This window comes from Lepisosteus oculatus, chromosome 15 (assembly GCF_040954835.1).
Source record: "Lepisosteus oculatus isolate fLepOcu1 chromosome 15, fLepOcu1.hap2, whole genome shotgun sequence".
Classification (NCBI taxonomy): Eukaryota; Metazoa; Chordata; class Actinopteri; order Semionotiformes; family Lepisosteidae; genus Lepisosteus; species Lepisosteus oculatus.
Window position 1 is genome coordinate 25,932,043 of NC_090710.1, and position 14,191 is coordinate 25,946,233.

At 39.3% G+C, this 14,191-nt stretch overlaps 1 protein-coding gene and 1 long non-coding RNA gene across 2 annotated transcripts in view; both read left to right on the forward strand.

Moving 5' to 3' along the window:
- Positions 1-14,191, forward strand: part of LOC138223166 (uncharacterized) — a 56,323-nt gene that overhangs the window by 23,155 nt on the left and 18,977 nt on the right. The window lies entirely within an intron of this gene.
- On the forward strand, positions 1,876-5,831 carry sox1b (SRY-box transcription factor 1b). The gene is made up of 2 exons (XM_015364218.2): positions 1,876-3,124; positions 5,059-5,831. The coding sequence occupies exons 1-2, from the start codon at positions 2,282-2,284 to the stop codon at positions 5,089-5,091; spliced, it is 876 nt and encodes a 291-aa protein (XP_015219704.1). The 5' UTR covers positions 1,876-2,281; the 3' UTR covers positions 5,092-5,831.

Below are 14,191 nucleotides of genomic sequence, written 5' to 3' on the forward strand. Positions count from 1 at the left end.
TGGATGAGCTCTGCGGATTTCTAGCTATGCAGAGTTACCGGCCACAGAGAATTGCTTTAAAAAAAAGAATTAAGTGTGAATTGCCGAGATTCACTTGAATTTAATTATTTTGTTTGTCTGGTTAAATCCATTCCAGCTACCGCACAAACAAATTTAGAATTTGTTTGATTTTCTTCTGTATCTTTGTTCTCCTCATCAGAACGGACGCGGACTTCTGTCATTTATCTGGAGGATTTCCAGTTGCGGCTTCATTACAAAGACATCCTGCAGAAAATTCTTAAACCGAGAAGCTGCGATTTGCTTGCTGTGCTCGTTAATCATATCAGAAATCACGTAATGTCCTAAATCTGCAGATCTCGAAAATTAAGCAGCTATTACCCGTACCGTGGTCCGTACATAGTTGTTAATATATATATATATTATGTTGCCAATCACGTGCTTCTTTACAACACATACACACGTGTGTGTGCATACGGGAGACATAAACACAAGTAGTCACATTGCTTTTGGAAAGCACCATAATATGCATTGAGCTCCACTATTATTTTAGCATTCCCATTCAAAGCTTGAATGCGGAGTTGCTGGACAAAAGAGGCTCGCCTGGCACGTGCTGTAGGCGTCAGTCACCTGTTCCTAAGCAACCTTCACAACAAGACGCACCTGTAGCGCCAATTAAAAACTGAAAAGACCCCTTACTTTTTATGAGGAAAAAAAAAGGAAACTAAAGAAAGAAACTAATTGTTTTTTTTTATTAAGGTGCGGACGTTACCTTATGGATTATCTATGTACGATACAAGAATGTCCCCACATTTAAAGTCTCCTTAAAGTGTCACGCATTCATTCATTTTATATTGCTCAGATGTGAGGTTAATAAATTCGTAGCATCTGAGCAGGTTTGGAATCCTAAAGCGAACCGGGCTATTCACACGTTATAAGGACTGGAATTCAAAGAGTTTAATGATACAACAACGTAGTATTAAAATCTGATAGGCTTGTGTATGGGTGTTGTCTATATTTACTTTTCGTTATTTGTCTGCACCTATATCCAAATAACGCAGCACCAGCAAGATGTACATGCCATGTGCCAAAATGCAGATCCTTGAATGGTGTGTGAACAACTCGCAAATAAATAAGGCGGACTGAATAAAATGAAAACCCACTCCGTCAGCATTTTATACCCAAAGTAAAGAAAAAGGGCTGGAGCACTCAAATGATGATACAGTCATAAAGACATTCAGCGAAGTATTATCACGTTAAAAAAAACAGAAAAGGATGTCTAAATATCGAGTGAGATTATAAATAAAACTTAGATGATGTACAATTTATCAATAGCCGAAAAACCAAATGCAAACAAATCGGATTTAGAGTGTGAAATAGGGTGTTGGAATGCTATTATGTTTCTTGTCAGTATGGTGAAGTGATTCTTTTCCAAACACACAAAAAAACATGGGCGTTTCCAATTTAAGTACTGTGTAATTCATAAAATCCACCTAAAACGTTCTGTGCTAAACCCCGCGTTAGCATTTTCACAGTTAATATTTTATTTTAAAATACAACACAACGTGCGTTCGTCTCAGTAGACCTGTTGGACACCATTATTTATTCGCAAAGTAAAACCTTATGACACGTTTCATCTACCATTATCTTGAAATGATACTCGGCTAAGGGCGTGAGTACATCCACTGTGGACATATTGCGAGATCGGAAAGTGCCCGGGCGACAGTAGCCTGCGGATTTATGATCTCTGTTGGCAATAAGATGCAGCCTCAGGGCCAGCAAATTATATAAAATTATATATTTTTTGTTATTGTTGTTGTTGGGGCAAACTTATCCTAAATGGTTTATTGCTATTTACCTTCCGTGTAAGAGGCGGAGGTGAGCCCCCTGTCACACCCCGCCTACTAGTTAGTTCTCACTTCTTTACGTCACCTGACTGCGCGCCATGCAAATCACACCGTTTCTAAAACGCCATTGGCCGCCTCCAGCTCATTTAATCCCTGTCAAACCGCATCATATGGCTGCTGCTCTATTAACTTCTCTACTCCGTCAGAGAAAGTAGCTCAAAGACGCTTTTCATCACTCTGGATGTGAAAAGCAAGTGGAGGAGAAAAAAAAAGAAAGCTCTGGGGGGAAAAAAAAGTCCAAAGACGGTTTGATTATCATTCTGGATTATATTACTTTTTTTTGCCGTTTTCAAGGGGGTTTGTGTGGTAGTTTAGCTGGACTTTAGCGCCGAAGCTGAATGTTCATCTGTATTGGTTGAAAAGTTAAAGCCAGGTGAATGTATAGCATGATGATGGAGACGGACTTGCACTCTCCAGGACCCCAGACTAACGCGAATTCGGGGCAAACTGGGCCAAATAGCGGGAACAAATCTAACCAAGACCGAGTCAAGAGACCGATGAACGCGTTTATGGTTTGGTCCCGGGGCCAGAGGAGAAAGATGGCTCAAGAGAACCCCAAGATGCACAACTCCGAAATCAGCAAGAGGTTGGGCGCGGAATGGAAAGTCATGTCCGAGGCTGAAAAAAGACCCTTTATCGATGAAGCAAAGAGGCTGAGAGCCATGCACATGAAAGAACACCCGGATTACAAGTACCGACCCCGGAGGAAGACCAAGACGCTGCTCAAAAAGGACAAATATTCTTTGGCTGGTGGTCTGCTGGCCGCTGGGGCTGGCAGCGGAGGTGGAGTCGGACTGGGGGTCGGGATGAGCCCAGCGGGGGTCGGGCAGAGGTTAGAGAGTCCCGGGAGTCACGGTGGCACGGCAAACGCCGGGTACGCGCACATGAACGGCTGGGCGAACGGCGCCTACTCGGGCCCCGTGGCAGCGGCCGCGGCCGCGGCAGCAATGATGCAAGAGGCTCAGCTAGCCTACAGCCAGCACCCAGGCAGCGGGGCGCATCACCACCACGCTCACCACCACCACCCGCATAACCCGCAGCCCATGCACCGCTACGACATGACCGCGCTCCAGTACAGCCCGATCTCGAACTCTCAGAGCTACATGAGCGCCTCTCCTTCAGGATATGGGGGGATCTCCTACACGCAGCATCAAAACTCAAGTGTCGCTTCGTCCGGGGCTATCGGCACCTTGGGGTCGCTGGTGAAATCAGAACCAAGTGTAAGCCCTCCTGTTACCAGTCATTCTAGAGCTCCGTGTCCCGGGGACCTACGGGAAATGATAAGCATGTATTTGCCGACGGGAGAAGCAGGTGACCCGTCAGTCCAAAATAGACTTCACGCACTGCCCCAGCACTATCAGAGCACCACTACAGGGGTAAATGGAACGGTTCCATTAACACATATTTAAAAACTGCAACAAGCTTACAAATTCACATAACCAAATATTTACCTCTTTTTTAGATTGTCACTGAACTACCTTTTGTACAGACTGTTTTTGATGTTGTACATTGAAGGTAAATATTGTTTTGATTGCCTTTTAGAAACGAGAGAGAGAGAGCGATATTACGCATACACGAGTTTTAGAATGAGTTAATGTTTTATAATTTTGTCCACATTTAAGGGATAATTGTTCATTTGTGTTCACATACTAGGCGATGCCAAGCTTTGAAACAAATGTGGTATTCCTAATATCACTGTTATTTAAGTCACCAGGATATTTTTTTTCCTTTCTGTGCAAAATGACAGAAGTTTTAAGAAATAACAAAAGTAACTCATGGCCTCCGAGCTATGTAAAATAAATTAAACAAGACAAATGTTAAAGTTCATGAGGCAATTTCTTTTCCATTGGACATATATTCAGACGTTTGTAAAAATGTGAGTTTCTGTATCTGAAACATTTCTTTTTTGTTGTAATATTTCTTGTAAATTGTGAAATAATTTTTAATATTCTAGAACCTGACAAGAGACTACGACTGTGTAAATAGTTTACTAAATGCATTTCTGCCACAAAAAGAAAATCCTGACATTGCGTTGAATTATGAGTTAAATAAATTTTACAAACATGTTGCCCTGATTCTGAAAAAACAGCGACGTTTTTGTGTTTAGTTTCATTTTTGATGTCTTACCTATAAATACAATAATTACCTATTTTAAAAGATGTGACTTTTTTATTCATCGGAGCAATTGAAATTAACAGAAACGCGTATTTAGTTAAGACCGGGTGCCTAATAGTTATTGATGAAGTGTAATTTACACAGACGGTATTTAACATCTGCCACGCTCTGTGTGACTTTTGCATTTCATTAAAAGTTAAAAGTTTTTAACTGAATCGAACCTTGTTCCAGAACTTATTGTGAAAAGTGAGCTTTACTGTATGACGAAAGCACGCATCAACTGAAATATTTAGTGACCTAAACATGTGACTTAGCAAATCGTAAATACCTGTAAATACTGATTAATTAATAATGACAAACGTAAGTGCTACACACTAGAGGAAAAAACACTTTGGTACTTGCATTGACAAATGATATATAACAGTTACGTCCTGTTGCTCTGAGTGAAAATGAGTGAATAAAGACAGACAATATTTTTATGAGAGAATCATATCTTTCTATTTTTAAAGTGTGTAAACAGACACTCATAAATTATTAAAGAGAGAGTGAGTGCAAAATGCTAAACGCGTCAGGACAATAATTTTTAAAAAGGGAAAGCAGAATTAGAAGGCCTCAGAGTGAACTTAAATTGCACTCTTTTTTAAGCTGTATCGCAAGCAAAACACTTTTCCTCCCCCAAATAACGTTATTCTTTTACACTTTTTCTACGCACTTTCCCTTATTTGAATTGTATTGCTATTTATTTTGTCACATTATTCATTTTAGAGAAAATACCCACGTAAGCAGTATTACATGTTTTTTTTATTCTTGTAATTTCCTTATTGTTTTAAAAAATGTTTTATAGTAATGTGTCGTCATTTTTAATGAAAGGTATTATTATTAATAACAACCAAGTTTTTTTTAATTCCACCTGCCCGTACAGAAATATGTTTTTCTTTTAGAAATATTATAATGTGACCGATTCTACATATTGAAGTGATGCAAAATATGGAATGTCTGTTACTGTCCTTTAATAATACATTTTAATGTTTTATTTTAGTATCTAAAGAAAAAGACGCCCATGTCATGGTAGTGCACTTTTGGAGGGAAACAAGACACATTTGAGCACCTGTTGAGTTATCGTTTTCGTCAAATTTTTGAAGTGAGGAATTTCGACACCTTTTAATGACGTTATAAATCCGAAATTTAATATTTTGTGAATAAAAAGAAAAAAAATGTTTCGTCAGTTCAGGCGGAGAGGAAACTTATAACGGCCATTTGCAAAATGTGAAGACGGTCGTCCTCAACGCCAACAAAATGTTTACAATTTTTCAAGATTTTCTGCTGACTAAATCAACGACTATTATCACTAACGCAAAGATGTTGTTACTTGTTGATTACCTATATATCTTTTTCGTTGAAATGTAAAGTTTGTTTGTAAAGCAAATGACTCAATGTACTGAAAGTGTCATCAGCAATGTGTTTATTTATGATTCTAAATCCTACCATTAGTATTTATTTCAAAGTGAACCTCTACATATGTATTAATTTCAGTAACACATTATTTTTAAAATGCAGTATTTTGACATTTATAATGTTTCATATTTTCAAAATCCTATTGATTTCTGGTTATTGAGGAACTTTGATTAACTAGCCTTCAACAAATAATAATGTTATAGTAATTTTTCGTGTTTTTTTAACCGAACAAGGGCATGGGGAATAAAATCAAGGTAAGCTTTTAAGAAAGGGTGTCTGAATTGTATAAACACATAGACTGACAAACTGCTTAAATTATATTAAAGACTTAGACGGAATAAACAATAAATAAAAGTAGCGTTTCTGTGATGTTCTACTTTTTTCTGCAACTTCACTCTTGAAATTTTTAAATGTTAACAAGGCTCCGGCATAATTTCCAAGTGGACCAGTTTAAATACGACGGGGAGGGTTTGGATAAAAAACTCGACTGTTGTCTGTGCACGTTTGGCTAACTTTCATGTAGAAAATACCAGATATCATGCGACAGCACCACGTCTGTAGCACTTCATTGAATTTCCCCGTTAAAGCGTAAGAGAACACGAACCTAAAGATGGATTTCAACCCGAAGACTTAAAACAAGCCTGCCGGAAAATGAATAAAATGTAGTTGTGAATTGAAGTGATTTGTCCACTAATGGTCATTTAATAGTTTTAGAGGGAAAAAAAGTATTGATTCAGCCGACACTCTCTTCGCGTGTTAGTCATCGGTCATCTACAACCTTTCGCATAATCAAAAGTGTATTAATTTGGAATAGGTAAACGTAATCCCTGTAAGTAAGTGGTCAACGTTTATGTCTTGGGTAATAGGCAATATAAAAAAAAAACTACGATTCGGCTGTTTGCTTGTTTTGGAAGTACAGGTCAAAGTGCACGCCCTGCTGCCTTGATCTCTATACAAAGAATTTACAATTGAATACCAAGTGCTTTAGATACAAAGGAAATCACATTATTCATTGGTCGATGGACTCTATGCGGATCCCTCCACCGAGTAGAGGCGCACACAGGCATATGTTTTAATACGCTTTTCCACTTCAGCTCACTAAATCCGTCTTCACTGAACCCCGAGTGCCTTGGAATTAATTATTTGATGTGTGCAAAATACAACAGTGACCGAAATGTAATATGTGTATAAATGAGGGATTATGGTGAGTCGTCATCAACGAGTTGAATTAACATCGGTACCCCGACTTTCCCTCAATTTTGTTGTCTTTTAATTTTAGTACAAGGTAGGCCCGACAGCATATACATTTAACGACCGAACGGCGATGCCGTCAGGAGAATTTCTGCTCTGACTGTTATGTGTCAGCAGGGATTAAGATGAATGAGATGAGTAGTGAAGAGTGTTTTTTTGTGTCAGGGAGAATAGGATTAGACAGGAGAAGGACTAACCTCGGGGTCAGCGGCAAGTCAAACTCTTTCACAATTACAGACCGGAACAGTGACGTCACCCTCGAGTACTTCAGCAACAAGTGGGACTGATGGGCCTCCAGGTCTGAAGTCTGAGAGCGCTTGTGCTCCGCTGTCTAAATTATTTTCACCCATTATTCAACATTAGTTTCGGAATGTTTCTGCTTTTTAATGTTCACAAGCTTTAAGCACTTTATTTCTGAAGATGCAGTAAGTGCAAAAATTAAGAGTGCTTTTACAGAACGTTTTATGCAACACAAATGCAGTTCTAAATACACAAACCGTACATTTGATAAAATACAGCGTGTTGTAGCGTGCTAAAGAGTTGTGAAAGACAGGTGGAAAAACACAGACTTTAACACTAATACTACACTAGAGATTTTGTGATTTCAGAAGAGATAGCGGGAAAAGTCTTAAGAAAACTCACCATTCTCTCAAAACATTTCCGTTGTAATTAACAACCCCTACGAACATTTCAAGCCTGAGCACAATTTTGAAATGGTTATTTTAGGGAACATCACCACGCTTTCCTTTCTGCTGGTAAGCCAGAGACAGCGGGTCTCCATTTATAGCTGGAAGTATAACTGTAATCATAATGTAAGCAGATCCATACCCGTAATTGTACATGCTGAAGCTAATATTCGAATACCCGATTAGACTATACTAACTGTTCAGTGTAGTGTAGTTCGCCTTGATTGATTTTAATAAAGATTGACTGTTGCGTTTAAGTGATGTACCTCGTCAACTGATTCACTACTGGTATTCATTCTGACTAGCATCGCTTAAAAAGTCCTGATGTCCAACTTTTCCGCAGTAAATTGCTGCTATAAGTCCTTTTTCCACCTGATGCTCTTCTTTCCTTCTGACATCGAAATTTAAAGGGGTTGCCTACCCGGCGGGTGTTTGTATCTTATCAGCTGATGTAAAGTTACATGGATTTGCATTGAGAAACACAAAGAAGGGGCAAGTCATGGCACATTGCCAAATAAAAGAGAAATGTTCTGGTAAATTTCACCTAAATAATTTAGTACTCAATAAAAGTGGAAAAGTGGGAGGTGAACCTTCTGACCAATAAATCTCTTCTGCATGTGATACTCTTATCTTGTAGGCGCAAATATATGCCGCAATAGGAAACCATCACCATTGGCTCATATTTGCTATTTGCAAACCCCGATCTCTTGCACTCGGTGTCCTAAATGTGGATAATTAGCATCAGTTTATCACGCCTCTGCATATTTTCTCTTCTCTCCAAAAATGCACACTGCTATTGGTTGCCATTCTGTCACAGAAGATTACGGAGACAGATTGCACAGAACGAATGTGCTGAACGAGATTAGAAAGGAATAGAAATAGCAACTGGGCCAATAAATTCCTCATGAGAGCCTTATCATGCAATTACACGTTGACATGTTTAACAATCTTGCAGCCTCTTAATCCATCGCCCTTCCAAGAGTAAAAATTCAGTGCCATAATATCTGCTGTATATTCTTACAGTAATTTAAGCACCAAAACGCTGTTGTAAATTCAGACTACACAGAAACATAAAAAACTTCCTGAAACTTTTTCCATGTTTTTTGTTCTCTGCACATTGTTATGTTTGTACAACCGAGCACATTAAACCTATAACTGTCGTTCTGATCTTATTATTCCTACTACCATGACCTCTACTAATAAAACTAAAAACTTGCACACCCGAGTTAAATTAAAATGACTCCTTATCTACTTTTCTTTCTGTATTGGACCGGATTCGGTATCTATTTTCAGACCGGCCTCACGATTTCGACACAGAAAACCGAGATGTGTTGCAGGGTTTTCGGACAAGTGCCCGAATAGCGTTCATCTCTCTTCCTACAAACCTCGAACGTTAAAATGGATAAAGCTGTCGCCAGCGGAGTGCTTTCAAACTAAACAAACTGGGAGTTTGAAGAAGAACTCGTAAAATAATATTGTCGTGCTTTACTCAAAGCAAGTGGATTGCCTTGTTTGATTTACAATTACCGTATTACTCCGTGAATTATTAAACGTAGGCTTGACTTCAGCGTTTGTTAAAAAGAGTTCTTATTTAACTCCCCCCCCCCGCACACACACACCACCACCACCACCCCCGCTCTGTGTCTGAGGATGCGAAGTCTGTATGAGAGTGATTGTGAACGTCTCTGCTGGAATTTGGCACGGCCGAGGCTTGGAGAGCAGCCCCATGCTGACTCCCATTCAGCCGGCCAGCTCTCTGTGAGGTTGGAAAGTTTCACTGAGCCGTGCACTCAATGGCTTCACAAAGCTGATTACAAGCTTCAGCGAATTCCTGAAGGAACCGAGAAGCAACGCAGGTGCAAAGGAGCCGAAGGAGTCCTTGATAGCAGTGACAGAATGGGACAAGCCGGGAAACGCTGGGACCACACAAATCCAAACACTCTCTAGGAAGCGACCGAGCCTTGGGAAAAAAAAAACCCATCATGGGCACGTTGTTTTATTTTTGACCAAGGAAGAGACATACGCCAGTTTTAAAACTAAAACGAAGAATAATACAGTAGACATACTGTACTTGTCAACTGGTGACTGCAAGTTCTCAGGCATTGCTTTATGTTGTCGATTACCTATGCCGGTGCCTCATACTGGCATCACACTGAAGTGCGACCAACTGCAAGCGAGATTAAATCTTCCACCAGAGAAAATCCTTGGGAGGGAAAAGATGTGCTTGTATTGTGAATAGGACACCACAGCATCCCTTTCCGATAAACCTGTTTTCCTCTTCAGAGAGGGCTTGCACAAACTCATCAACTTAAAAAAAATAGTTCTGTCAGTGCCGCGCAAGACATGATTTGTGGTCTGCACCCCCCACCCCCATACACACACCTTTATCCTTCCCTCTCTCCAGTACAGAAGGGGTTCGGTATAAAAAAACAAAAAAAACAAAACAGAAACAAAACAGCCAGTCTCATTTTCAGATTACAGAGAAGCCCCGTTTTCTGTAAATACATGTAAAACTTTAAAATCGTTCTTTTTAGCACCGAGAAGGAAAACGTTTACGTGGGTTATACCCTTTGCCCTTTACAGAGAGAAATTATACCATCGTGCAACATTTCAGTCTCAAATGATCTTCCCTCTTCATACAACAACACCTCGGAGTTTAAACTCTCACTGTAGCGTTGGGTCTCACTTGTACTGAGACCCCGATTTCTCTTTTAAACAAAACAGAACATAATTCTTCCATTCTCTATAGTTTTCCCGTGGTTAGAATGATGTTCAATGCAAACTTAAAAACAACAACAAAACACCTTACCTAACGTACTGATGTTTTAAAGTCCCGTTTTGTGTTAGCAGTCTTCTGTTTAAAATGCAAGTGTTTTTTTTTTCTTATTCATTCTTTCACCTAACCTTTTTCCTGCTGTACCTAATGCTGCTTCGTAGCCAAGCCCTATTCAATGGGACCCTATACTTAATTAGAATCGTTTCTAACTATCAATTACTTAGGAAAAACAGAATATCCCTGAGGACCACTAATCATACTGCCACCAGTACGCCGATTTCTAATTTCCACAACAGTGAATATTAATGTGAGTGCGAGAACGCGTAAAGAATTAAGTGTTCTGGTTCTTGGGATTTTGCCCTCACAGTTTAGCGCAGGAATGAGGAATGTTATTGATAGACAAGTGATTCTCTATTAGTTACAACCATCAATAAAGATCATACGAATTAAATTTGTTGTCTGTCCTCTTTATAATTTGACCGTATTTATAGATGATGCACAAACACCATCAAATGTGTTCAGAATGTAAAGAAGGTAGGAGAAAGGAACGGCAATTGGTCCGTTTTCTGTTTTTTTTCTTCTTCTGCTGCACACTGAAGTGTGTGCCACCTTTTGCATTCTCAGCGTTCTAGGCTTTTCTGTAGAGTTAGGATCTGTTCTCTTGCATTCGTTTGTCTGGGCAAAAACACGGCGCGCTGACGCCCTGTTGGCCATTTACTACCATAGCTTAATGCGGGTTTTCTCCTCGGCCCTTCTTTCCGAGAATCAGTTATCTCACAACCTGTGGCAGCTCTGAGTGCCAAGTCCCAAAACAACAAAAAAAAGCTTACTTCCTACATCTTTTGAACGCTTTTTAATTTTAGCGTATTCATAGCAATAGTTCAGAAGCCCGTGGTAGCCCTAGAATGTATTACACATGGATTAATGTGTTGATCGGGTTTAGAGTAGAAGAGTAGAAAGCAAAGATGAAAATCATATTTAACTTGGTCGTTCTGGTATTTTTTTTTGTCAAATTCTGTGAATGTAGAAACACACTTCATTCGTGCAACTGCATGAACATTTCAGGAAAAATACAGAACGTTCGAAATAAATAAGAAAGAGTCCATCTCTGCACAGGACGCTTCGGCCCTTTTGATTGAGACTTTATATAATGCAACGTGCAACAGCTGAAAGCGCAGCGTTAGGTAGCGCTATGACCATGATTGAAGATTTCAATATATTGTACGTAAAGGTAAAAGAAGAGGACTTTTTAATGAGTTCAGACATGTGTATGAATGTTTTCTCAGGTTCCCATGCTTTCTACACAGTTATCTACTAATCCATCCAAGTTCAACTCTCACCTGAATTCTGTCATCCCCTCCATCTTTATGTGATTAGGGAACAATACTGATCCCCTAGACCGGCGGCGGTAGTCAATCAACCAGAACGGACTATGCAAATGTAAGAGAAAGGCGAGAAGATGGCAAACAGTGGTCGCAATTGTTCGCTGGATTTCACAGCAGTACGCAGCTGCGACACTTCTACAGTCTAGTCTTCTCCGAAACTGCGCGGCCCCTAAAACACGAGAAAGCAACACGACTGAAAATGTACTGAAAAGATCTCCCGGGCTAAGATTTATGAACGCGCAGACCGGACCGTTTTCAACGGGCCTACGCTACTGTATGTAGCGTTGAGTACCGCATTCATTTCATGTTTGAAAAAAGTCACTTTAAAGTTTTAGGACAGGGTATTGTTTGGGCGATATTCATATATGACTAATGTCGGAATTATTTTGTTCGTTAGCTTTTTTTTTTACATAGAACATTTGGATCGGTTTTTAATTATGTACATCTTATTAAATGGATACCGCCTAAAAGTAGAGTCTAACTCTAACCCACTCAGACGGTACAGACGACACTAGGACATCTTAGCTTTTCGTGTTGTACAATGTTGATTTAAGGTACACTAGAAAAGGAACAGATGTATGCATTCTTCTTTCACTGTAAACAACTTCTACAACCAACGTCCTCATACACATAGATAATTGAATAGAAATGTTATTTTCAACTGATATGCAGTAGAACGCGTATTATGTTCTTACAATGGAATTTTAAACTCATTCACAAGACAGCAGTCTACCACAGCGCACAAGTAATATAATGGATCACTGCTATTTCAGTGGTTCACGTGTGCTCCCAAAATATGTTTTTGGGATTTATTGGTTGATTATCCTAATGAATCCTAAATGTTTTTAGTAAGACACTTTTAACTACTGTATACAGTATAGCAATAATATCAAATGCTTGATTTACTCGTGACACTTTCTTGAGAGTAGTGATGAGTCAGCCTTTTTAAATAAGTTGCTTATTAATCGATCTGTAGTGTTTTCACAGATTTTGATGGGGGTGGGGTCTACCTTTTTTCAGTAGATCTTAGAACCGCAGCAATTGAACAGAAAACTGATGAACACCCATTTCAAGATCGGGAGCTGTCCTGGTGCTGAAATAACACTACAGCTGCACCTACTGTAGAAGGTGAATCCAAACTCGGTTTGAAGTTATTGGGGAGTGCCCGTATTTGTCTCTTCCAGCACCAAACGATCCAGCTAACTCGTTCCTTATGGGTCAGCACTTGAACAATAGTCACAGCTTCAACCCTATATAAAATAGCGCGGCATGAGCACGACAGAGGTTAAGCTATCCCATTGTTCGGCATTACAAAAGATGTCACGATAGATATAATTTATTTTTAGACTAGCTGCGTAGTTTATCTACATGTGCCTAATTGGACTTTATTATATTATCAGTATTGTTTTCAATCTCATGTAACTCTGGCGACTGGAGACCTACCTAAATCTCCCTCTATCCCACTACTTCATGTTTATTTCTAAAGAAGACGGGCGTCAAATTAGATACATCAACCATATTTATCCCCATTAAGTATTATACTTTTGCCGCTACTGTGTTTAGTATTAGATGAATGGGTGGATGGCTAAACGTACATAAGGATTGGCTAATCACAATTTATTTTGGCCTTTACAAATTGCTACCATGATTGTATTTTCACACTGCTTTAGTAAATGAATGAACTGTGATGATGCATTCTCCTTTCTCATTTTGGCTGGATGGGGTGAGCAGACGATTCCTTCTTGGTGTTTCTATACAGGGGTATGTGGATATCTGTGGTGAGTTGTTCTTTTCAGGTGGAACTAATGTGAGGTAAGACAACGCCCTGGTGAATCTTAGCCTTTTACCTTCTGCGTCCTGAATTTGTACTGCGACAGTATGTTTAGGAAATAAACCTGGCTACGTGTCTGGCTGTCTTCCAGGTAAGTATTGTATAAAACGCGTTTGGCTTTCTGGCAGTACGGCTGGCTAGTTCTCTTTCTTTCTCCGTGCCATACAGAAACATTTTGTTCTGTGTTTTCATTAGGAACACGGGTGTGTTTAAGAGCTGATGAACTGCGACAATGCACAACAAGACCTGCTTAATTTCATTGCGCTTTCACGAGGCTTCCATTATTTACGATGCTATTAAACTATGGAATACGAAAATGAGAAATTGACCCACTTGAAGAGTAGGTCTTTTACAGTATGGTTTATTTGTTTGCCTGTGTATCAGGTCTTGGTGTGAAATGTAGTTATTAAAAAAAACAGGTAGGATTCAGTACAGCAGAAAAAACACAGCACTAAGAAGGCGTGTACAGTACATTTAAATTCACCATAAAGGGCGGTTTCCCAGAGGCTCTTGTAACATTTTCATTGAGTTTTAACATAATGAAATAAAGTGAAAGTCACACGGGTGTCTACGTCAAAGTTAGTGATTCATTTACGCTAAACCCGTCTGTCATTTCGACTGCTATATTATCAACAGTCTCATGCTGGAATATATATTTTTTAATTTAAGTAATTTTCCATTAATCAACGAGAAACTTGATTCTGAAATTTTGAATTTAAAAAACATGGTTTCATTCTTCAGCTTCATAAGAGTGAAATATTAATTTAAATATTCAAACCCCTTTCTAA

Coding starts and splice junctions, on each gene's coding strand:
- sox1b (XM_015364218.2), top strand. CDS start 2,282: ATGTATAGCATGATGATGGAGACGGACTTGCACTCTCCAGGACCCCAG. Junction 3,125..5,058: donor TGGTGAAATCAGAACCAAGT/GTAAGCCCTCCT, acceptor GTTTTATTTTAG/TATCTAAAGAAAAAGACGCC.